Here is a 25,051-nt window from a genome sequence, read left to right on the forward strand (position 1 = left end):
GCGCCTTATAGTGCGGAAAATACGGTATGTATTTTAATATTAAATTTGCAAAAATGTATATATTTGTATTTATTTATTTATATTTGTATTAATTATTTTCCAAAAATAACATCAGCCAAAACACACAAGACAAAGCAAATGAAACCAAACAAAACCAAACAATCCCCTCCCCACTCATACACACATTCACGCATCCATTGAGAAAAGCTTACATGAAAAATTTATATTTTTAAGAACATTAAAAAAATAATAACAGGAAATTGTTACTTTTATTTTGAAACCAAACTTTTATTCTGACAGCCTTAACCGGAAGCCTGATGCGTTTCCGTCAGTCGGCTTGTCACTGGTGCTGCTGCTGCTGCTGCTGCTGCTACCTCTGCCGCCGATAGCTCGCTCCTCCTGATGGTGCACCGATCCCGGCCAGAACTCCACCTCCCCGGCCCCGCGCGAGATATGCCCCTGCGGCGTGTGTGAACCGGCGAAGCTCGCGTCGAGGAAGCGGAGCGGAGCGGCGAGGCGAGGCGAGGCGAGTCTCCGGGCAAAACGGCTTTGACTAGCGGCCAGACGAAAGCGGTCAGGATGTTGCAAGTGTTAGCTTGTGGCGCCGTAGTTTTCCCCGGTTTGTTCTTCGCCTTCAAGAAGATCCTGCCCAGAGTGTTCACACGTTGGAGCGATGCCGACGTGGTGCTGGTTAGCGAAAGGTAAAAAACCAACCGTTCATTGTCGACAAAAACGTCCATTTTTTTTTCTACCCCCCGGCTTTCTTGTGTTATTAACCGCCATTCATTGTGATGCTTACGAACGACTCTTTTTCTGTGCGGAGTCGCTTTATTACGTCACATAAGCCTTCTTCGCGGTTACAATTAAATACCGTTAGAATGCGGACTACCTGGAAACATAACCATTTCCACGTAAACGCCAGGCTTCTTTCTTTCTTTAGTTTATTTCGAACATGAACACACTTACAGCACAATACATCACACAATTTTAATATCATTTCTCTACACATCATGTCCGAAAAGGAGTAGGAAGAAGCAAAGCTTATTTAATCCTACCTCTTTCCCACTTCAGAGTGTTTACAAATATATACACTACCGTTCAAAAGTTTGGGGTCACATTGAAATGTCCTTATTTTAGAAGGAAAAGCACTGTACTTTTCAATGAAGATAACTTTAAACTAGTCTTAACTTTAAAGAAATACACTCTATACATTGCTAATGTGGTAAATGACTATTCTAGCTGCAAATGTCTGGTTTTTGGTGCAATATCTACATAGGTGTATAGAGGCCCATTTCCAGCAACTATCACTCCAATGTTCTAATGGTACAATGTGTTTGCTCATGGGCTCAGAAGGCTAATTGATGATTAGAAAACCCTTGTGCAATCATGTTCACACATCTGAAAACAGTTTAGTTTGTTACAGAAGCTACAAAACTGACCTTCCTTTGAGCAGATTGAGTTTCTGGAGCATTACATTTGTGGGGTCAATTAAACGCTCAAAATGGCCAGAAAAAGAGAACTTTCATCTGAAACTCGACAGTCTATTCTTGTTCTTGGAAATGAAGGCTATTCCATGCGAGAAATTGCTAAGAAATTGAAGATTTCCTACAACGGTGTGACGCTCAAAATGGCCAGAAAAAGAGAACTTTCATCTGAAACTCGACAGTCTATTCTTGTTCTTGGAAATGAAGGCTATTCCATGCGAGAAATTGCTAAGAAATTGAAGATTTCCTACAACGGTGTGTACTACTCCCTTCAGAGGACAGCACAAACAGGCTCTAACCAGAGTAGAAAAAGAAGTGGGAGGCGGCGTTGCACAACTGAGCAAGAAGATAAGTACATTAGAGTCTCTAGTTTGAGAAACAAACGCCTCACAGGTGCCCAACTGGCATCTTCATTAAATAGTACCCGCAAAACACCAGTGTCAACATCTACAGTGAAGAGGCGGCTGTGGGATTCTGGGCTTCATGGCAGAGTGGCAAAGAAAAAGCCATATCTGAGACTGGCCAATGAAAGAAAAAGATTAAGATGGGCAAAAGAACACAGACATTGGACAGAGGAAGACTGGAAATAAGTGTTGTGGACGGATGAATCTAAGTTTGAGGTGTTTGGATCACAAAGAAGAACGTTTGTGAGACGCAGAACAACTGAAAAGATGCTGGAAGAACGCCTGACGCCATCTGTTAAGCAAGGTGGAGGTCATGTGATGGTCTGGGGTTGCTTTGGTGCTGGTAAGGTGGGAGGTAAAAGGGATTCTGAATAAGGAAGGCTATCACTCCATTTTGCAACGCCATGCCATACCCAGTGGACAGCGCTTGATTGGAGCCAATTTCATCCTACAACAGGACAATGACCCAAAACACACCTCCAAATTGTGCAAGAACTATTTAGAGAAGAAACAGGCAGCTGGTATTCTATCGGTAATGGAGTGGCCAGCGCAGTCACCAGATCTGAACCCCATTGAGCTGTTGTGGGAGCAGCTTGACCGTATGGTACGCAAGAAGTGCCCATCCAACCAATCCAACTTGTGGGAGCTGCTTCTAGAAGCGTGGGGTGCAATTTCTCCAGATTATCTCAACAAATTAACAGCTAGAATGCCAAAGGTCTGCATTGCTGTAATTGCTGCAAATGGAGGATTCTTTGACGAAAGCAAAGTTTGATGTAAAAAAAATCTTATTTCAAATACAAATCATTATTTCTAACCTTGTCAATGTCTTGACTCTATTTTCTATTCATTTCACACGGTATGGTGGTGAATAAGTGTGACTTTTCATGAAAAACACAAAATTCTTTGGGTGACCCCAAACTTTTGAACGGTAGTGTACATTAATTTACTGACTTCTTTTTCTAACACAGACATCCGTGAATGATTAATACAGCAGTTTTTGTAATAGATAATTAAGTCAGTCATGGTAAACATACTGAATATCTTATTTTTAATAAGGTCGAAAGTGTTTCTCATAATTATTCTTCTTTGTACTTTGTAATTTGAGCAACCTCTTTATCACTGGATCATATCAGTACCGTATTTTTCGGAGTATAAGTCGCACCGGCCGAAAATGCATAATAAAGAAGGGGAAAAAACATATATAAGTCGCATTTTGGGGGGAAATTTATTTGATTAAACCCAACACCAAGAATAGACATTTGAAAGGCAATTTAAAATAAATCAAGAATAGTGAACAACAGGCTGAATAAGTGTACGTTATATGAGGCATAAATAACCAACTGAGAAGGTGCCTGGTATGTTAACGTAACATATTATGGTAAGAGTCATTCAAATAACTATAACATATAGAACATGCTATACGTTTACCAAACAATCTGTCACTCCATCCATCCATCCATCCATCTTCTTCCGCTTATCCGAGGTCGGGTCGCGGGGGCAGCAGCTTAAGCAGGGAAGCCCAGACTTCCCTCTCCCCAGCCACTTCGTCCAGCTCCTCCCGGGGGATCCCATGACCCAAAGCTCATGACCATAGGTGAGGATGGGAACGTAGATCGACCGGTAAATCGAGAGCTTTGCCTTCCGGCTCAGCTCCTTCTTCACCACAACGGATCGATACAGCGTCCGCATTACTGAAGACGCCGCACCGATCCGCCTGTCGATCTCACGATCCACTCTTCCCTCACTCGTGAACAAGACTCCGAGGTACTTGAACTCCTCCACTTGGGGCAAGATCTCCTCCCCAACCCGGAGATGGCACTCCACCCTTTTCCGGGAGAGAACCATGGACTCGGACTTGGAGGTGCTGATTCCCATCCCAGTCGCTTCACACTCGGCTATCTGTCACTCCTCATCGCTAAATCCCATGAAATCTTATACGTCTAGTCTCTTACGTGAATGAGCTAAATAATAACGTGGACGCATGTGAAAAAGTGCAATATATTTATCTGTACAGTAATGTATTTATTTATTTATATATATTTATTTACTTTATATATATATTATTTATATATATTTATTTATTTATATATGCACCGTATTGCTTTTTTATCCTGCACTACCATGAGCTTATGTAACGAAATGTCGTTCTTATCTGTGCTGTAAAGTTCAAATTTGAATGACAATAAAAAAGAAGTCAAGTCTAGTCTAATATTATTTGATATTTTACGGTAATGTGTTAATAATTTCACACATAAGTCGCTCCTGAGTATAAGTCGCACCAAACTATGAAAAAATCTGCGACTTATAGTCCGAAAAATACGGTACATTGTTTAACTACTTTACTTAATTCATTCCATAATTTGATTCCACATATACTGATATGCTAAAGGTTCAAAGTGTCAAATCAACGTCGCAACCTGACGGTGAATAAACGCAGTCAAAGCATGTTGGTTTCAAGATTGTTTTTGTGTCGTATAATATTTGAATTTGAGTGTGAATGTTGTCTGTCTATCCGTGTTGGCCCTGCGATGAGGTGGCGACTTGTCCGGGGTGTACCCCGCCTTCCGCCCGATTGTAGCTGAGATAGGCTCCAGCGACCCCGAAGGGAATATTCGATAGAAAATGGATAGATGTTAATTTACTGACTTCTTTTTCTAGCACAATGACATCCATGAATGATTAATACAGCAATTTTTGTAATATATAATTAAGTCAGTCATGACAAACATACTGAATGTCTTATTTTCAATAAGGTTGAAAGTGTTTCTCATAATTATTCTTCTTTGTACTTTGTAAGCACTATTAATTTGAGCAACCTCTTAAAGTAGATCAGTGGTTCTTAACCTTGTTGGAGGTACCGAACTCCACCAGTTTCATATGCGCATTCACCGAACCCTTCTTTAGTGAAACATTTGTTTTTTTTGTTTTTTTCAAATTCAAGACAAAGATATATGTTTTTGGTAACACTTTAGTATGGGGAAAAAATTCTAAGTAACAAAGACTTAATTTAGAGTTATTTGGTTGGGGTTAGAGGGTTAGGGTTATAATAAGGCCATGCCGAATAAGGCATTAATAAGTACTTAATAATGACTAGTTAAGAGCCAATATGTTACTAATTTGCATGTTAATAAGCAACTAATTAATGGTGAATATGTTCCCCATACTAAAGTGTTACCATGTTTTTTTTACTGGTGCACAAAATGAACCGTGCATTTTGTTCAAAGAACAAAACCAACACAGTGCATAAACTCACAACAAATTACACACCTGCAAATCAGTCTGATTTCTGCTGTTTTGATTGATTGATTGATTGAAATTTGTATTAGTAGATTGCACAGTACAGTACATATTCCGTACAATTGACCACTAAATGGTAACACCCGAATACGTTTTTCAACTTGTTTAAGTCGGGGTCCACGATGTTGCCGTATCCGTAAGACGCCGATAGGGAGAACTTTTTATTTACACGATGAGTCGGGTGTGTCTTGACCTCCGCCGAACCCCTGAGCCTGACTCACCGAACCCAGGTTAAGAACCACTGAACTAGATCATATCAGTACATTGTTTAACTTCTTTACTTAACTCATTCCATAATTGGATTCCACATATACTGATATGCTAAAGGTTCTAAGTGTCAAATCAACGTCGCAACCTGACGGTGAATAAACGCCGTCAAAGCATGTGGTTTCAAGATTGTATTTGTGTCGTATAATATTGGAATGTGAGTGTGAATGTTGTCTGTCTATCTGTGTTGGCCCTGCGATGAGGTGGCGACTTGTCCAGGGTGTACCCCGCCTTCCGCCCGATTGTAACTGAGATAGGCTCCAGCGACCCCCGCCACCCCGAAGGGAATAAGCGGTAGAAAATGAATGGATGGATAGATGGATGGATGTTAGTTTACTGACTTCTTTTTCTAGCACAATGACATCCGTGAATGATTAATACAGCAATTTCTGTAATATATAATTAAGTCAGTCATGACAAACATACTGAATGTCTTATTTTCAATAAGGTTGAAAGTGTTTCTCATAATTATTCTTCTTTGTACTTTGTAAGCACTATTAATTTGAGCAACCTCTTAAACTAGATCAGTGGTTCTTAACCTTGTTGGAGGTATCGAACTCCACCAGTTTCATATGCGCATTCACCGAACCCTTCTTTAGTGAAAAATAAAATGTAGGTTTTTTTCAAATTCAAGACAAAGTTATATGTTTTTGGTAACACTTTAGTATGGGGAACATATTCTAAGTAACAAAGACTTAATTTAGAGTTATTTGGACACTAGGGGAACATATTCTAAGTAATAAAGACTTAATTTAGAGTTATTTGAGTCAGGGTTAGAGGGTTAGTGTTATAATAAGGCCATGCCAAATAAGGCATTGATCAGTACTTAATAATGACTAGTTACTAATTTGCATGTTAATAAGCAACTAATTAATGGTGAACATGTTCCCCATACTAAAGTGTTACCGTGTTTTTTTACTGGTGCATAAAATGAACCGCGCATGAACATCACCTTGTTCAAAGAACAAAACCAACACAGTGCATAAACTCACAACAAATTACACACCTGCAAACCAGTCGGCTGTTGCCGTATCTGTAATACGCCGGTAGGGAGAAGTTTTTATTTACACGAAGAGTCGGGTGTGTATTGACCTCCGCCGAACCCCTGAGTCCGACTCACAGAACCCCTAGGGTTCGATCGAACCCAGGTTAAGAACCACTGTGATAAACGTACTGAATATCTTATTTTAATAAGGTTGAAGGTGTTTCTCATAATTCTTCTTTGTACTTTGTAAGCACTATTAGCTTGAACAACCTCTTAAACTGGATCATATCTGTACATTGTTTAACTTCTTAACTCATTCCATAATTTTAATTCCACATACTGATATGCTAAAGGTTCTAAGTGTCAAATCAAAGTTCGCAACCTGATGGTGAATAAACGCCGTCAAAGCATGTGGTTTCAAGATTGTATTTGTGTCGTATACTATTGGTTGGGAAATGACCAAAATGCAATGGGCAAAACAAAGTCAGTTTAGTTTGTTTATTTCGAACATGCATGTGATAGAATGTAATGCATCACATATTTCCAGTAGTTTCATTACAGCACGTCCGAAAAGGAGTAGGAAGAAGCAGAGCTTATTTAATCCTACCCCTTTTCATACCATAGCAATTTTATACCATTTACTTGTTTTGTGTAACAGGACAGTGAATAAATAAATAATAAATGAATAATATACCATAGTAAGTAAACAAATATTAAATACATAACTAATCTTTATCTCAAAAGAATAAGAAAAAAGGGTTCAAGATGTTCATCATAATTATTGTTCTGTGTACTTTGTGAACACTTGTATTTTGAACAGTCTGTTAAACTGAATCATATTGGTGCTTTGTTTGATTTCTTTGGTTAATCTGTTCCGTAATTTAATTCCACATACTGATATGCTAAAGGTTCTAAGTGTTGTACGAGCATACAAATGTGTTAAATTTGATTTTCCTCTAAGGTTATATTTCTCCTCTTTTGTTGAGAATAATTGTTGTACATTCATGGGTAGCAGGTTATAGTTTGCTTTCTACATCATTTTAGCTGTTTGCAAATTCACCAAATCGTTGAATGTCAGTATTTTTGATTCAATAAATAAAGGGTTTGTTTGTATGTTCTCTATATCCAACATTATGTATTATTCTAATTGATCTTTTTTGTAACACCGTTAATGAATGAAGAGCACATTTGTAATTGTTTCCCCATATTTCTGCGCAATAACTCAGATATGGTAACACTAGCGAGGCGAGCAGTAGAGAATATGAAGTGATTTTTGCTCTAGAACACGGGTGTCAAATTTGGCCCGCCGTGTAATTTCACTTGGCCCTTGATGCGATATCAAATTAACACTAGGGCTGGCCCACCGATTACATTCGTCACTTCCGCTTTTCATCCAGTCCAACAAGTGCTGGCCCACTCATATAATTTGTGCGGCTGTGGCACGCACACACAAGCGAATGCAACGCATACTTGATCTTGGCGGTGCCAGTATAAAAAACTTTAATACTGTTAGAAATATACGCCACGATGTGAATCCACACCAAACAAAAATGACAAACACATTTTGGGAGAACATCCGCACAGTAACACAACATAAACACAATAAAACAAATACCCAGAACCCTTTGCAGCACTAACTCTTCCGGGACGCTACAAGGTGTGTGTGTGTGTGTGTGTGTGTGTGTGTGGGGGGGGGGGGGGTATTTTGTAGCGTCACGGAAGAGTTAGTGCTGCAAAGGGTTCTGGGTATTTGTTCTGTTGTGTTTATAATAATAATAACTGGGATTTATATAGCGCTTTTCTAAGTACCCAAAGTCGCTTTACATGTAGAACCCATTTATGTTGTGTTAAGGTGCGGATGTTCTCCCAAAATGTGTTTGTCATTCTTGTTTGGTGTGGATTCACAGTGTGGCGTATATTTCTAACAATGTTAAAGTACAGAAGCCGCTCATATCTTGTGACTGGGCGGGCACGTTGTTAGAAGGGATGAAAAGCGGACGTGACGTCAGCTCGTAGAGGACGTTAAAGCAGTGCCTGTAAGGCACGCGCGTCCTCAAGACTGTGGAATACGAGATATAATGACTGAGGAACACCTTCGTTCGATATTGAATGTTGCCTCAGCTCAAAGCCTGAGCCCCGACATTAATGAACTATCATCCAAGAAAAGATGTCAGGTATCTGGCTTGGGCACATCAGAATAGATCAGTGTGTTGCAAACGGAGCAGTTTAAAGTCCTGAATGGTTGGTTTATTCATTGTTATTTTATTTCCAAATGTATTAGCCTGTGGAAAAAGTTAATGTTGATATTTACCTCAGAAAGCTGCAAATAGAAATGAGGCATTCAATGTTTTATTTAAATTGTATTTGATATGCCATTTATATTTTTTAATTATTATTATTATTATTAACTCGATTTTGCATGTCACTATGAAGTTATATAAGCCTTGCTTGTTCAATATTTAATGCAAAACTTGTTTGTGTCCCTATCAAAAAGGTTAATTTGTTCAACCTTGGCCCGCGGCTTTGTTCAGTTTTAAATTTTGGCCCACACTGTATTTGAGTTTGACACCCCTGCTCTAGAACATGTTTTGCTTTATTCATCATTGACTTATGTTGTATATTTTTTACCTGAGATTTCCAGTTCATTTTATTATCTATTGTCAGAACCCAACATTGATTAAATGTCGTCCAAAAGCATGCTTGTTCAAAGGTTAAGTTTGAGTTACTCAATGTCAGGACCCGTTTCGACAAGTTCTTAAAGTTGTTTTAATGTCTTGTGCCTGCTGGGGAAAACTAACTGCCAAAAAAAGACTTGTTTTTTTCCCCACTTTTTTACATATAAAAATCGGCTTGTTCTAAGTGGCTAGCAATGCAGCTAATGGGAGCAATCAATCCTACCTCTAAATCCCTTTGAAAATGCATTCAAAAACCATCAACAATAGTTAATTTACCTTCCGTAACTTGTATAATAACCAAACTTTAGCAACATTGATGTAGTAAGAGCGAACACTGAGGAACTATTTTTCTATCGTAGTGAGTAGAGGTGGGAATCTTTGGGCACCTCACAATTTCGATTACGATTCAGGAGCTACGATTTGATTAAAAATTGATTATTGATACATCTATAATTTGTGTTTATTGACGCAGTTTTACATTTCTTTTCACTAAATAAGCGTTTATCACTTGGAACTTTAAAAAAACGATTCATTTGGAATAAGAAACAGTTAAATTACTTCCCACATTTATTAAATTAATACAAATGTGTGCAAAACTGGAATATAAGTGCCCTGAAATAAAAGAGCTGGTCAGATCTCTCGGTGAAGTGGCGAAATTTCAGAACTGTCTGCATTACTTAATTTACAATAAATAAATCGATTATTGACGTTTACTAATTGATTCTATAATCGTCCATGTCCGAATTGCGATGCATCTGAAAATCGATGATTTCCCCCAACTCTATTAATGACACATCGGCGTGCTTCGGTATTAGCCCTAAAAGCTAACTACGGCAAGAGATAATCTAGCTTCTACGTCAACACGAAACACGTTTGAATTTGTAATGCACATCACTGTGATATGACACCAATTTTTACTGACTGAAAAACATGAACAATCATATTACAGTATCTGTAAAGTATTAGCCCACATTTCATGTTTTGTTTGTACACAACACACAGACAGCGTATGTACTGTAGTTGTAATAACACGCATGGCGCACTGCGTGTATCAGATATTAAAGTGACTCACTCGATGGACAGTTGTTCGTCTGGTCCAGCTGGCGGGGGATGTTTCCTGTTGATTTTGGGTAAGCAATCCATTTATGTCGAAATAGCTTGTCTCCAAGTTCCATATTTATAGGGTCAAAATTGCCTTCATCTCCTTCTCCCGGCTTCCGTCTGCTTCACTGCTTACTCTTCTTTCGTGCTTGCTTCTATAATCAGTAGTATATTTAGCTTCAAAAGTCTCTAATAATGATTGTGAACAATAGGCAAAATAAAAAAATAGTGCAGTTCCCCTATAAAGGTTATTTAAATCACAAGTTTTTACCCCAGTATCCTATGGTTGCTATGAAGATTAAAATGCCAGTGCAATGATCTGCTAATGTTTTTACATAGGTCCAAATTCCTCTATACAACAGCAGCACTGTGGTGTTTTAGGAACTTGCTGCAAAAATGTTGTCTCTGAAGTTTTGACCTGAACTAGCAGGCCACCAGTTGAATAGCCCAAAATGATGAAAAACTGAAGACGTAAAATGGAACCTTGAGGAACACCACTAGTATAACTAAATAAGTTAAACAAATGGTGGCTGACTGCATCTGAAGAAGCTACAGCAACACCTTAGTTACAAAAATCCCATTACAAAAAATAACTGACAAATAAGAGGGTACTTAAAGTGTTCTATGGTTGGTAGGTTAAAATGTCAATGCAAGGATCTGCCAATGTGTTCACAGTAGTCCAAGATCCTCTATACAACAGCAGCACTCTGTTGTGTTTTTAGAATTTTTTTGCAAAAAAATGTTGTCTCCCAAATTTTGAACTGAAATAGGGGGCCAGATTTTTTAAACTGACAATCAAGACTTGATGGGATGACAGGTTGCGATCAAAACTTGTTGTACTTAATGGGAATTTCTGAAGAAATAATCCTGTTCCAACATGCTCCCCTGTTCAATGATCACTGGTATACTGTCACAGTGCTTAATCCTCTTCAGAGCTGTGGGGCCAGCCTGACTTGCTGTGTTAGCGATGCCCTCCTGAATAATGCCTCTACATTTCCACTTAATGCTCATCTGATGGGAATCTCAGATCTCACCGAGCGTCCACGCCGCGGGCTGTGTCACGCCGGATTGGAAGAAACACGCATTTTAACCCTCCCAACCCTGCAGCCTTTGCTAATCAGAGTAGTTACAGTAGTCAGGAAGACAAGAGAGACACACCAAGGACTAAAAGGCCTTATCTGGCAGCCGAGTATAAACCAAATCCTGCACATCTATGCCCCTTTCTCTCAGATATAACAATTTAATCCAGATCCACACCAGAATTTAACGGATTCCTACTCAAACCCCGTCCACCAAGTTTTGTAGCAATCAACCAAGTAGTTTTTCCTCACTGTCCTCCTAACAAACATACACATTGGTGTTAAAAACACACATTGACACAGGTGACAAACACAACCTTGAGACAGTCAGCACATTGTAGCTTTTTTTGTATCTGTTTACTTATCTGCTCTTGTTGAAATTACTTTTTATAGGTCCAAGGTCTCTGTCTCAGGGCTGCGACGGACTGTGTAATTTGGTGTTTATAAGGCAATAAGACTGAATGAAACACCCAAATTATGTTGATGAAATAACTCTCATACTTTTATATATTCACCAAATTTTTCTCAGCAAACTTAAGGATAGATCTAATAATGCTGTTTGTTTGGTCAAATGCAAGTGCTATCATCTAAGTCATAGGTGTCAAAGTCAAGGCCCTCGGGCCAGATCCGGCCCACGGATGAATTATCTATGGCTATGATATTTGAGTAGTTTTAGAACCATCCCGCAGGCCACAGCAGCCTGCTGCTCTTTTGCACACACCAATACTCCATTCCCCACAATGCAACGGTAGCCCGCAAACTCACTACAGCGCCACAAGTGGGCTTGAAAACCCCCTCCCCAGTAATGGCTAAACGGAAGGTGGACGGTGAGAACAGGGGGTTTCAAGCCAAGTGGGAGGCAGAGTACATGTTCATGGTGGTAAAAGGCAAACCTGTGTGGAGAAAGTGTGGCTGTAATGAAAGAATATAATCTAAGAAGGCACTATGAAACATCTAAGAAACACAAAGATTAGAATATAGATGCGGAACAAAGGCTACAGAAGGTGGAAGAACTAAAACGAGGTCTTAAGTCCCGGCAGGCTCTGTTCACTAAAGCTATGTCACAAAGCTATGGTGGTGTTTTGATAACTGACACCATCTTTAATTATAATTGTAATATTTGAATGATGATAAATGAATGTGTTGTGGCAGTATGCAGATTTCACCAATGCGGCGATTTGTAGAAACAATCGGTTGCTTTTCCAAACATTTTTAATAAACTGCCAGCGTTAGAACGCTAAACAGGAAGTGCTTAAAGTTCAATGTTTTTGTAAAAACACAGAGACAAAGTCTTAAGGTCATTGTGTTCTTCATGGTGTTTTTGAAACTGCACCATTTTTTTCCTCAAGAGTTTTCAACTTACGTCAAGTGTGTTGCCTAGAAGAATATTTGTAGTCTGTACATTTTCAAAATGTACTTGTTCTATTTTTGCCCAAAGTAAGACAAGGAAAATAATCTGAAGTTGTCTTTATTTTTAAGTTATTATGCCATGATTTTACCAGTCCGGCCCGCGTGGGAATAGATTTTCCTTCATGCGGCCCTTGAGCTAAAATGAGTTTGACACCCCTCATCTAAATCATGGTGCGCACTGGACAAAAGGACCAAGACCCCTATAGAGGTGGCACATTTCCTCCTTGTTCAGGTTTAACTGCGCTCACTATGGAACTGCTCGGAGCCGTAAACCGGAGCTACAAATAGCATGACATCATCGAAACAAAGTATTGCAAAGGAGGCAAGCTTTGTTTTAAGAAAATGTGCTCTGTCGTGCAGAATGGATAAGCTACTTTGGTTCCCTTAGACATTTTCCTACCAAATTAAAGCCACCTAAAAGCTTTGTCTAGCTATGGGAGTTTGCATGTCTTCATATCACACATTTGTTTCTTGTTCATTCCGCATTAAAGTGGCGCCTTTCAAACATCGGACTAAAAGTTGGCCAGTAAAAACGACCGATAGGATTAAAGGCAGAGCCCAATTTAATGTTAGTACTGCACTGCCCACAAAAGCTCAAACTTTCACAACAAAACACTATCTGCTGAGTTATATACACATACACTACCGGTATATTGCCAAAAGTATTTGGCCACCTTCCTTGACTCACATATGAACTTGAAGTGCCATCCCATTCCTAACCCATAGGGTTCAATATGATGTCGGCCCAGTTTTTGCAGCTATTACAACTCTTCTCGGAAGGCTGTCCACAAGGTTGCGGAGTGTGTTTATAGGAATTTTCGACCATTCCTCCAAAAGCGCATTGGTGAGGTCACACACTGATGCTGGTCGAGAAGGCCTGGCTCTCAGTCTCCTTTCTAATTCATCCCAAAGGTGTTCTTTCGGGTTCCGGTCAGGAATCTGTGCATGTCAAGTTAAGTTCATCCACACCAGACTCTGTCATCCATGTCTTTATGGACCTTGCTTTGTGCACTGGTGCACAGTCATGTTGGAAGAGGAAGGGGCCTGCTCCAAACTGTTCCCACAAGGTTGGGAGCATGGAATTGTCCAAAATCTTTTGGCATCCTGGAGCATTCAAAGTTCCTTTCACTGGAACTAAGGGGCCAAGCCCAACTCCTGGAAAAACAACCCCACACCATAATTCCTCCTCCACCAAATTTCACACTCGGCACAATGCAGTCCGAAATGTACCGTTCTCCTAGCAACCTCTAAACCTATACTCGTCCATCAAATTGCCAGATGGAAAAGCGTGATTCATCACTCCAGAGAACGCGTCTCCACTGCTCTAGAGTCCAGTGGTGACGTGCTTTACACCACTGCATCCGACGCTTTGCATTGGACTTGGTCGTGTATGGCTTAGATGCAGCTGCTCGGCCATGGAAACCCATTCCATGAAGCTCTCTGCGTACTGTACGTGGGCTAATTGGAAGCTCACATGAAGATTGGAGTTCTGTAGCAACTGACTGTGCAGAAAGTCTTTGCACTATGCGCTTCAGCATCCGCTGACATCTCTCTGTCAGTTTACTTGGCCTACCACTTCGTGGCTGAGTTGCTGTTGTTCCCAAACTCTTCACTTTTCTTATAATAAAGCCGACAGTTGACTTTAGAAGATTTAGGAGCGAGGAAATTTCACAACTGGATTTGTTGCACAGGTGACATCCTATGACAGTTCCATGCTTGAAATCACTGGGGGGGCGGTATAGCGCGGTTAATAGAGGGGCCGTGCCAGCAACTTGAGGGTTCCAGGTTCGATCCCCGTTTCCACCATCCTAGTCACTGCCGTTGTGTCCTTAGGCAAAACACTTTACCCACCTGCTCCCAGTGCCACCCACACTTGTTTAAATATAATTTAGATATTGGGTTTCACTATGTAAAAGCGCTTTGAGTCACTAGAGAAAAGCGCTATATAAATATAATTCACTTCACTTCACTTCACTGGGTTCCTGAGAGCGGCCCATTCTTTCACAAATGTTTGTAGAAACAGTCTCCATGCTTAAGTGCTTAATTTTATACACCTGTGGCATCATTTGGATGAGTGGCCAAATACCTTTGGCAATATAGTGTATTTTTCTGGTTTGTCTTTGTTTTTTGCCCCACAACAATTTGCTCACTTGATTTTGCTCTGCTGCATCTCCAGACGCAAACGGCGGTGACGTAGTTCGCGACTGTCACACGCGGTGAGTGTGACAGCACGTGAAAGAGCGAGCAAGCGGCCCGTCATGCGTAACGAAAGTAGGGCCGCGAGTCAACGGCGAGGTTGTACCACCAAAAGCCACCGCAGCAGGAAAGCGCAGACCAGGCAGCGAGGAATTCTTTCCCCCTTTTCCTGCTCCCCTCCACACTCTCTCTCTCTCGTTCTCGGCACGCCGGCAGCCTTTCAGTCAGCGAGAGGGAGAGGGGGTGGCGGGGGGTTATTGGCGGACACACAATGAACGGGCTGTGTAAAAATTTGGGTCTTGTGACAACCCAGGAAACGAATGTGGCTTTTTAGGGTTGGAGGTTAAAGGTATAGAAATGTGTGTTAGGTTAAGGTGAGTTACTTTGTGAAGAGCAAAGTTACTTGTCTGCCTCCTTTGGATCAGACATGAGTATTCCGTCGGCTTCAAGTCCCTGATCAATGGCTTCGATCCAATGCAGATTGGCGTGAGCCGTGAGGTGACGGGAGGTTCAAGCGCAGACAAATGTACCCCCTGTTTTGCAGTCTTTCCTTTTTTGTGTCAAGCTGTAAATTGCTTGGTATTACAGTAGACTAGTCTAAATGCGGGACGGCTCGGTTGGTAGAGCGGCCGGGCCAGCAACTTGAGGGTTCCTGGTTCAATCCCCAGCTTCTCGGGCAGTGGTTCTTAACCTGGGCTTGATCGAACCCTAGGGGTTCGGTGAGTCGGCCTCGGGGGTTTTGCAGAGCCTCCGCCGCGGATGTCAAGACACACCCGACTCATCGTGTAAATACCTTATTTTTAGGACTATAAGTCGCAGTTTTTTTCATAGTTTGGCCGGGGGTGCGACTTATACTCAGAAGCGACTTATGTGTGCAATTATTAACACATTACCGTAAAATATCAAATAATATTATTTAGCTCATTCACGTAAGAGACTAGACATATAAGATTTCATGGGATTTAGCGATTAGGAGTGACAGATTGTTTGGTAAACGTATAGCATGTTCTATATGTTATAGTTATTTGAATGACTCTTACCATAATATGTTACGTTAACATACCAGGCACGTTCTCAGTTGGTTATGTATGTGTCATATAACGTACACTTATTCAGCCTGTTGTTCACTATTCTTTATTTATTTTAAATTGCCTTTCAAATGTCTATTCTTGGTGTTGGGTTTTATCAAATAAATTTCCCCCAAAAATGCGACTTATACTCCAGTGCGACTTATATATGTTTTTTCCCTTCTTTATTATGCATTTTCGGCCGGTGCGCCTTATACTCCGGAGCGACTTATACTCCGAAAAATACGGTAAAAACTTCTCCCTATCGGCATATTATGGATACCCCCAAACAATGTTCCTTCTGATTTTCCATCCGATTTGCAGGTGTGTCATTTGTTGTGAGTTTATGCACTGTGTTGGTTTTGTTATTTGAACAAGGTGATGTTCATGCACGGTTCATTTTGTGCACCAGTAAAAAAAACATATAACTTTGTCTTGAATTTGAAAAAAATATATATATATATTTTTCACTAAACAAGGGTTTGGTTATTGCGCATATGAAACTGGTGGGATTCGGTACCTCCAACAAGGTTAAGAACCACTGTTCTTGGGCCTTACACATCAGTCTGTGAATGTGTAGGTGAATGGGCGAATGTGGAAATAGTGTCAAAGCGCGTTGAGTACTTTGAAGTAGGGCTGGGCGATATGGACGATAAAGTATATCTCGATATATTTTTACTTAAACTCGATATTCGATATATATCGATATATTTTCCGGTGAAAGTATACATATAAAGATATTAATTTTTGAGCGAGATTCACTGAAATTGAAGTGACTGACAACTCTACTGTAAACAGTCAGTGGCACTTTTATTAACCCAGTTAGTCAAGATGGGTATTAACAGCACAGAAAATAAACTGTTTAAGTAGCACAGAATTACATCACATAAATAAAATGGAAAAATATTCTTTCTACGTAAAATAAATATCATAGCTGTGCAAATAATACAAAATGTATAAAATTCAGATAAAAATACATTTGCAGGCAGGCACTTTTTAATTAACAGTCAACGATGTAATGGACTGTCGTCACACACATACGGTTATGGTCAGCGCCAAGTAAGTGACTTGACTTAATTGTGCTGCTATGATCTTCCTCACTTCGGCATACATTTTTGGCAGCATTTCTCGTGCGAAATATGCCCGGCTTGGCAACTGGAGAACAGTTTTGATTTGTGCTTACACGGTAAACAACTCAAATTAATGTTTTATCCAGACACAAATGTGGCCAAGTAAATGCATTGTGGGTTTCCTGGGCATCGTCTACATCGCTAAAAGTAAAATCTAAAGAAGAGAAAATCCCTCTGCCATCTTTCACTAGTTTTTTTAATATATAAATCGCCCTCTTGAATATTCCCTCTTCTCTTCTACGACTCTCTCCTCGTCATTTGAGATGTCTGTTGTGATTTCCCTTCCTGGTTCCATGACCCGCCTTATCTTGCCTCTGATTGGCCTGTCTGTAATGTTTTGCTCTAATCTCAACCAATCGTGACCCATCATAGTAAACAACCAACCAATCATGGATGTTCTTATACGTGCAAGCAAGTCTTGGAAGGAGGAAGGGGAGGGGTTTAGTAGCCCATGGAGTGTTTTTGAGGGAGTTGGAAGCAGGGTAGAACAAGAAACAACAAATAAGTGGCGTTTGGTCATTTTAACGTGAAATAAGTAATATATCGATACAACGATATTTTCTTGATTCATATCTTGTTTAAAAATATATGTCGATATATCTTACAAACTCGATATATCGCCCAGCCCTACTTTGAAGGTAGAAAAGTGCTTTACAAGTATAACCCATTTACCATTTAAATGTTAATAAATCCAAACTTTGGGGTCTGTAGTTGAGATGGGAAGAACGTTTAAAATGATCAGTCACAAATGTAATTTCATGTCAATCAAAGTGTTTACGCATCTTGGTATCACTGCTAAAACCCTAACTACCTTATCGTGTTTTCTGTGATTATCTCTGTTTCTCAGGCTGGTGTCCTCCATCCATGCTGTCATGGCAACCACAGCGGGAATCATCATTGTTACCTCTTGCCGGGGCAATGTCATCGAGAGCAGGTTAGATTTTTCCTTCCATCAAACTACTGCTAACTCAAAATTACAATTGATATATATATATACATATATATATATATATAGCACAGGTCCTTACAGCAAAGTCGAGAGCGGTCTAGGGGTGTCCCGATACAGTACCGATATTGGAGCCCCTGCGTATTGGTCGATTGCGGAATTGATCTGGTACAATATCAGTATGAATCATATGGTACATACTTTTATTATTTTGTTGTATGGAATGTCAGAAAATGGTTCATCAAGTGAAATTACTAAAACAGAACAATGCCGAGCGCCCCCTACAGGGCCGACAAAAAATATTTGTTTCTCAGCTGTGGTCCGTTGAAATACACGTTTCCACCACTTGTGGCAGTAATGACAATATCAAAAAAACAAGTCAAGAGCTAAAGTCATAAAGAACTTAAGCGCAAAATAATGACTAAAGTGGTGAAGCTGTATTTTCATTTGCACTATTGACAGGTTATTTAAGAAACACATTAATTCACTTAGAATGTATTTATTTTAGCCATTGTAAGGTATGTACATTTTATTTTTTATCAGTTTTTATGAGTATTTTTTTTGCAGTATATTTCATTGGTAGTTATTTTTGTAATGAGCCTGACCTAAGCCTTGATAATATTCTTTGTTGTTTTATATAATTTGACAAGGTTGCAAACTGTAAGTAAGTTAGATTTCAGTATTGAATTTGAATAAAATCAAGAGTAAGATTACTAATTTAAAATTAACATTTGAGTGGTACCCGGCCCCTCTGAAATGGAAAAGTTGGTGTCAGGACTAGGACTTTGACGTGGTTTGTTTCCCCATGGTGCAAATGATTTGGACCGGACATGGCGTGAAGGTAAATACATATTTAATATTAACACTAAAAAAAAGAACAAACAAAAGGCGCTCACAGTGGAGGCACAAAACTTAACGCAGGGAACAAAAACTTGGACTATGCATAACTATGAACATGGCAAAACAAAAGACACTAACTGTGGCGTAAATAAACAAAACTTATTGCGGAAGCAAAGAGCAGCATGAACGATGGTATCAGGAGTGTCAGGGGTTTATTGAGAGTGTGAGCATGAATGTGATGTCGCCAGGCCGACCAACAGAAAATGAAAAGCTTAAATAACACAGACATGATTAACAACCGGTGCGTGAGTGCAAATGTGAAAATGTGAGACAGGTGCGTGACATGACGATGTGAACCAGGTGAAACTAATGGTTACTATGGTGACAAAGGGAGTGAAGACAAGAACTAAAAAGTGTCCAAAAACCAAGCAAAACAGAACTAAACAAAACATGATCACAGACATGACAGTTGGGCCCCGAGGTCAAAAAGGTTAAGAACCCCTACACTAACCTATTTATAATTAACCATCTTGAATGGACTTATGCTGTCTTTAAAGAGGATGTTTGACATTTTTTAAACCAAAAAATATAACAAGTTTGCCACCGGCTTGCTTATGTTCCAAATAGTGGTTTAACAGAACATGCATATTTTTGAAGTGTCTTTTATTTTTTACAATGACTAATTAAATTGAATAGAAATTGCTTGTTGGTCCGAGGAATTTGTCGGCAATTCAGGCTTGTCGCTCACTGCTGCCTTGTGCACACACTAAACCAGTCCAAGAGACGTAGCTAACAATTTTCAGTCATGTTACGACAGAATATACATTCAGTGATAGCTAACGTTTGCAGCTAAACGTTGCTAAATCGCTATCATTAACCGACCACACACACAGCTAATGCACATGAGTGTGTGTGTTCCAGCCTAGTTTATGTCACAACGTACTAAAAACCGGAAGAGGGCGGGGTATGATGCTTACAACACTGCAGAAAGTTGACGCCCTCTAGGCCGGTAGTAAAGTTCGTAAATAAGAAATTGTATGATGCTGACATGTTTGTTACTTTCTAGTGTACTTTTGTAAACTGCAGTACTGTTAAATAAAGGACACTTATGTACTGTTTGTCGAGCTTGTGTGCTATTGTGAGCTTAGGTATTGTGTAGCTGCTAGCTATTAGTAACCTTTAACCTATACCATGTTTACATTTTGTCAATGACTTGACTAAACATACAAGAAAAGACCAACCATGTGTTCTTTTTAGAGAACATTTAGATGTTCAAAGGGCTGTCAAGCTTTACACAAGTAAACACGCTGCAGGACTACTTGTATTGGAGTATTTAGATCCAAGCCGATAATTGTTTTTGCTGATATCGATCCGATATCAATTATCTGGACACTCATAGTGTAGTCCTGAGATATTTGTCTAAAGTGTAGCATGCATGTAGTTGATCCTTGTTTTGTATTAATACTGGCCCGTGCCACCATCGCTGCATTCGAAAAACAGCACAACAGTGTTGTGATTAGAGATGTCCGATAATATCGGACTGCTGATATAATCGGCCGATAAATGCTTTAAAATGTAATATCGGAAATTATCGGTATCGGCTTCAAAAAGTAAAATGTATGACTTTTTAAAACGCTGCTGTACGGAGTGGTACACGGACGTAGGGAGAAGTATAGAGCACCTTAAAGGCACTGCCTTTGCGTGCCGGCCCAATCACACAATATCTACAGCTTTTCACACACACAAGTGAATCCACACATACTTGGTCAACAGCCATACAGGTCACAGTAAGGGTGGCCGTATAAATAACTTTAACACTGTTACAAATATGCGCCACACTGTGAACCCACACCAAACAAGAATGACAAACACATTTCGGGAGAACATCCGCACCGTAACACAACATAAACGCAACAGAACAAATGCCCAGAACCCCTTGCAGCACTATCTCTTCCGGGACGCTACAATATACAACCCCCGCTACCCCTAGAAACCCCGCCCACTTCAACCTCCTCATACTCTCTCAGGGAAAGCATGTCCCAAATTCCAAGCTGCTGTTTTGAGGCATGTTAAAAAAAATAATGCACTTTGTGACTTCAATAATAAATATGGCAGTGCCATGTTGGCATATTTTTTTCCATAACTTGAGTTGATTTATTTTGGAAAACCTTGTTACATTGTTTAATGCATCCAGCGGGGCATCACAACAAAATTAGGCATAATAATGTGTTAATTCCCCGACTGTATATATCGGTATCGGTTGATATCGGAATCGGTAATTAATAGTTGGACAATATCGGATATCGGCAAAAAAGCCATTATCGGACATCTCTAGTTATTTCACCTCATCTCTAGTTGTGATCGTTGTACGGATCAAATTGCTGAGCCAGCATGAAAAGTTCGGCAACTGTGAAACGCGTGAGTTGTTTCACACCAACAACAGAGGTGAAACCGACATTTTTGTAATTTGTTTCGTGCAATCAACATTTGAAACGCATGCAGCGGTAGATAAAGCTGCAGAGTAAAACAAGTACATCAGCAGGTTGCCGACAGCCACGGCTGGTAACATTTGAAGAAGCACTAAGTTACTTTCCACCTTCATAAAATATTTTCATAACTTTTGGGCTGATACATCGACTTACAACTAGTTGAATGACACCTTTGTCACGGCCTGAGGGGGTCCGTATCGCTTTCACTGGCACTAAGCAACTTTGAGGAGCATGGCAGGAACCTTGCACACAAAAAAACTACAAATGTGCAGACTGCTTTACAACATACGTCAGATCCTTGTAGTTCGCTGAGCTCCACACAAGGATCTGGGATCGATGGCAATGCAAACTCCTTCAAGAGAGCAAAAAATAATGAACCAATCAGGATCGCCGGGCGGAATTTCATAGATGTAACGTAGCACCGAAGCAACTGTTTGATTCAAACAACAATGCCGGCACGCAGCGAGGAGTCGTGTGCTTACATTGATTCTGCTATTGCAACTGTTTTGTCGAATCGATCGAATATTAATTCTTTAAAAGATGAACAGAGAACGGTTTTGAAGGCATTTATTAACTTTTCGCTCTGTCGTTATGCAATATGTCGGCTGTTCTGTTTTGGATTTCCCAGCGTCGCTCTCATCAGCGTCACGGGTTGATTTCGATGTGAGCGGTTGAAGTAGCACGTCATTCAAGATAACGGGCAGGTGGTTTATCCAATCACATACAATGATTTTTTTTTACAAGGCCCAGCCTTCTGAAATTATCTTGTAGAAGTCGCGTGCTCGCGGTCCCACTGATGCATATGACAGGTGTGCAGAGTTGACAAAGGTTTAATAGTTTTTTCCACAAGCTCATCAGGCATTTCAGTCTCTCCCATACTCCTTTTCCTCCTGCACTCGGCCGCTCACTGTTAAAGACAACAGATGATTAGATTAACACGTACCACCTGTGAAATCTAATCACCTGCCAGCTTTGTCTCGCCGTCAGCACATGCCCCCGCCCCTATCCGGTGGTGCTCGTCCTCAGCACCATAGACAGCGGCGGTGACCTTTGCTCCTGCAAGCGCGCTGGCCACACCTCCCTCCACACATCTCCTATTGAGAAGTCCCAGAGTCAGGTTACGTCACTACCCCCTTTCCCTAATCATTACAAAAACAGAAGTCGATGCAAACGCCTATTGATTGATTGATTGATTGAAACTTTTATCAGTAGATTGCACAGTACAGTACATATTCCGTACAATTGACCACTAAATGGTAACACCCAAATAAGTTTTTCAACTTGTTTAAGTCGGGGTCCACGTTAATCAATTCATGGTACAAATATATACTATCAGCATAATACAGTCAAATATATACTATCAGCATAATACAGTCATCACACAAGTTAATCATCAGAGTATATACATTGAATTATTTACAATCCGGGGGGTGGGGGGTGGAGGGGGTTGGGGCGGGGAGGTTAGGTTAGGTTGGGTTGCTATCAGCATACTTCAGTCATCAACAATTAAATAATCTGAGAAATGGACATTGAAACAGTGTAGGTCTCACTTCGTAGGATATGTACAGCGAGCGGTGAACATAGTGAGCTCCAAAAGCATAAGAACAAGTATATACATTTGATTATTTACATTTGATTATTTACAATCCGGGGGAGGTGGGATGTGGTGGCTACGCGCAATTACTGCTATCATGGCCGAAGCTGCAAAACAAACAAAAAAAACTCAACGTTTTGTCTGAGGAGACAAGGAAAAGAAAAAGGGAGACAACCCGGATAAAAAGACAGTCAAGGATCAAAATTAGACTGGCTTTCACTCACTGGCATGAGCGCAAAGACGAGAAGGGATTTTCGACCGACGTTCCTGCTGGACTAGTACCGTGTTTTTCGGAGTATAAGTCGTTCCGGAGTATAAGTCGCACCGGCCGAAAATGCATAATAAAGAAGGAAAAAAACATATATAAGTCGCACTGGAGTATAAGTCACATTTTTGGGGGACATTTATTTCATAAAACCCAACACCAAGAATAGACATTTGAAAGGCAATTTAAAATAAATAAAGAATAGTGAACAACAGGCTGAATAAGTGTACGTTATATGAGGCATAAATAACCAACTGAGAACATGCCTGGTATGTTAACGTAACATATTATGGTAAGAGTCATTCAAATAACTATAACATATAGAACATGCTATACGTTTACCAAACAATCTGTCACTCCTAATCGCTAAATCCCATGAAATCTTATACGTCTAGTCTCTTACGTGAATGAGCTAAATAAAATGATTTGATATTTTACGGTAATGTGTTAATAATTTCACACATAAGTCGCTCCCGAGTATAAGTCGCACCCCCGGCCAAACTATGAAAAAAACTGCGACTTATAGTTCGAAAAATACGGTAAGTACCTTTCGATGCTCAACGCAAAATGATAATGCTAATATTGTTTGGCCCGGCCCATCGTGATCATTATTATGGTCACAATAACCGTGACATGAAACTATCATATCGTTGCACCCCAAGTGGCGCCATTGTTGTGTTACTACTGCAGCTTTGTCGGTGTAACAGGACTTCAAGTTCTTCAACAAATCTACGACATCCCGTTTGCCAGCATGCATAATGTAGTGCTCATATTTACATGCACAAAGTTGAATGTTAATCAAATGACTTCCTGCTACTCTTTCCATCAAAGCCTGGAAGCTATTCAGCATTAGCATCACGCTAGCTTCCCAATGTGTGTGTTTTTTTTTGGTTTTTTTGAAGGAAAGTGTGAATGTAAGCTAATGCTATGCTGGTAATCCTACTGAGTCAGCGGCCAGACCCGGGCAGTCCCAGTTTCAGGCTTCTAATCTCCACCGGCACCCCCCCGCCCCTCCTGTCCTCCCCTTTAGCCAACATGGCTTAATTCCTCCACAACGCTGCTCAGTTGGGCTGTCCTGTGACGTGCACAAGGCCCGGGGGGGCTTATCAAACACATGCTCTACAGCCAGACCCCATGAATACTCTAATGCCCTATCCCAATCTGTCGCTGCCTTCGGCCTTCGTCGTGACACTTTACCCACTACACCAGGGCGGCCTTAGAGAAGGGGGAAAAAAAACAAAAAAACTGTGACTTGAAACATGAATGAACAGACCAGAAGGAAAATTTTAAAAGGAGCTAAATTTAGCTCGATCAGATTAGTTAGCAGGCGGCGAAACAGCGTAGAAGCACAAGGTAAACTGAGACACGCTTTGTTGGGATGATTGTCTTGTGACGATTCTTCTGGAATTTTCTCTTGACCCGACAAATAATACTACTAAGAAGTGTTGCAGAACGGTCGGGCTGCTTTGCCTCTCTTTGCCTACCGCATTAAACCAATTTGTCTAAGGAAGTCGGCTTGTCTTTGCTTTTGCATGTTCTCGCTCGAAGGCATCGCTAACTGAATAAACAGCTTGTTATTTGTGCAACATCTGCGCGTGAGGTTCTCTTTAACCTCGAATGTGATCACTTAGAAAGCACAGAACCGAAGGAGTCCGCCGTGATATGGCCGTTTATTTGTGTTGGCGCCTGACTCTGCTCTTCTTAATCTCTGTGTAGCGACCTTAAAGAGCTAAAGGACCCTAGTAGAGGTCAGAGTGCAGCAGCCCTGCAGCTTTACTCCGTTCTGTCCACATAATTAACCATCGCCATAATCAGCGCTCAT

The 25,051-nt window shown here is 40.4% G+C and overlaps 1 protein-coding gene across 1 annotated transcript in view; it reads left to right on the forward strand.

The window, feature by feature from the left end:
- The first annotated feature begins 344 nt into the window (after positions 1-344).
- Positions 345-25,051, forward strand: part of tlcd3a (TLC domain containing 3A) — a 48,907-nt gene continuing 24,200 nt past the window's right edge. The window contains exons 1-2 of the mRNA XM_061962790.2: positions 345-701; positions 17,943-18,029. Coding sequence (XP_061818774.1) covers positions 580-701; positions 17,943-18,029 — 209 coding nt within the window. The 5' untranslated portion in view covers positions 345-579. The remainder of the gene's footprint in view (positions 702-17,942; positions 18,030-25,051) is intronic.

This window comes from Nerophis lumbriciformis, linkage group LG09, assembly GCF_033978685.3.
Source record: "Nerophis lumbriciformis linkage group LG09, RoL_Nlum_v2.1, whole genome shotgun sequence".
NCBI classification, from domain to species: domain Eukaryota; kingdom Metazoa; phylum Chordata; class Actinopteri; order Syngnathiformes; family Syngnathidae; genus Nerophis; species Nerophis lumbriciformis.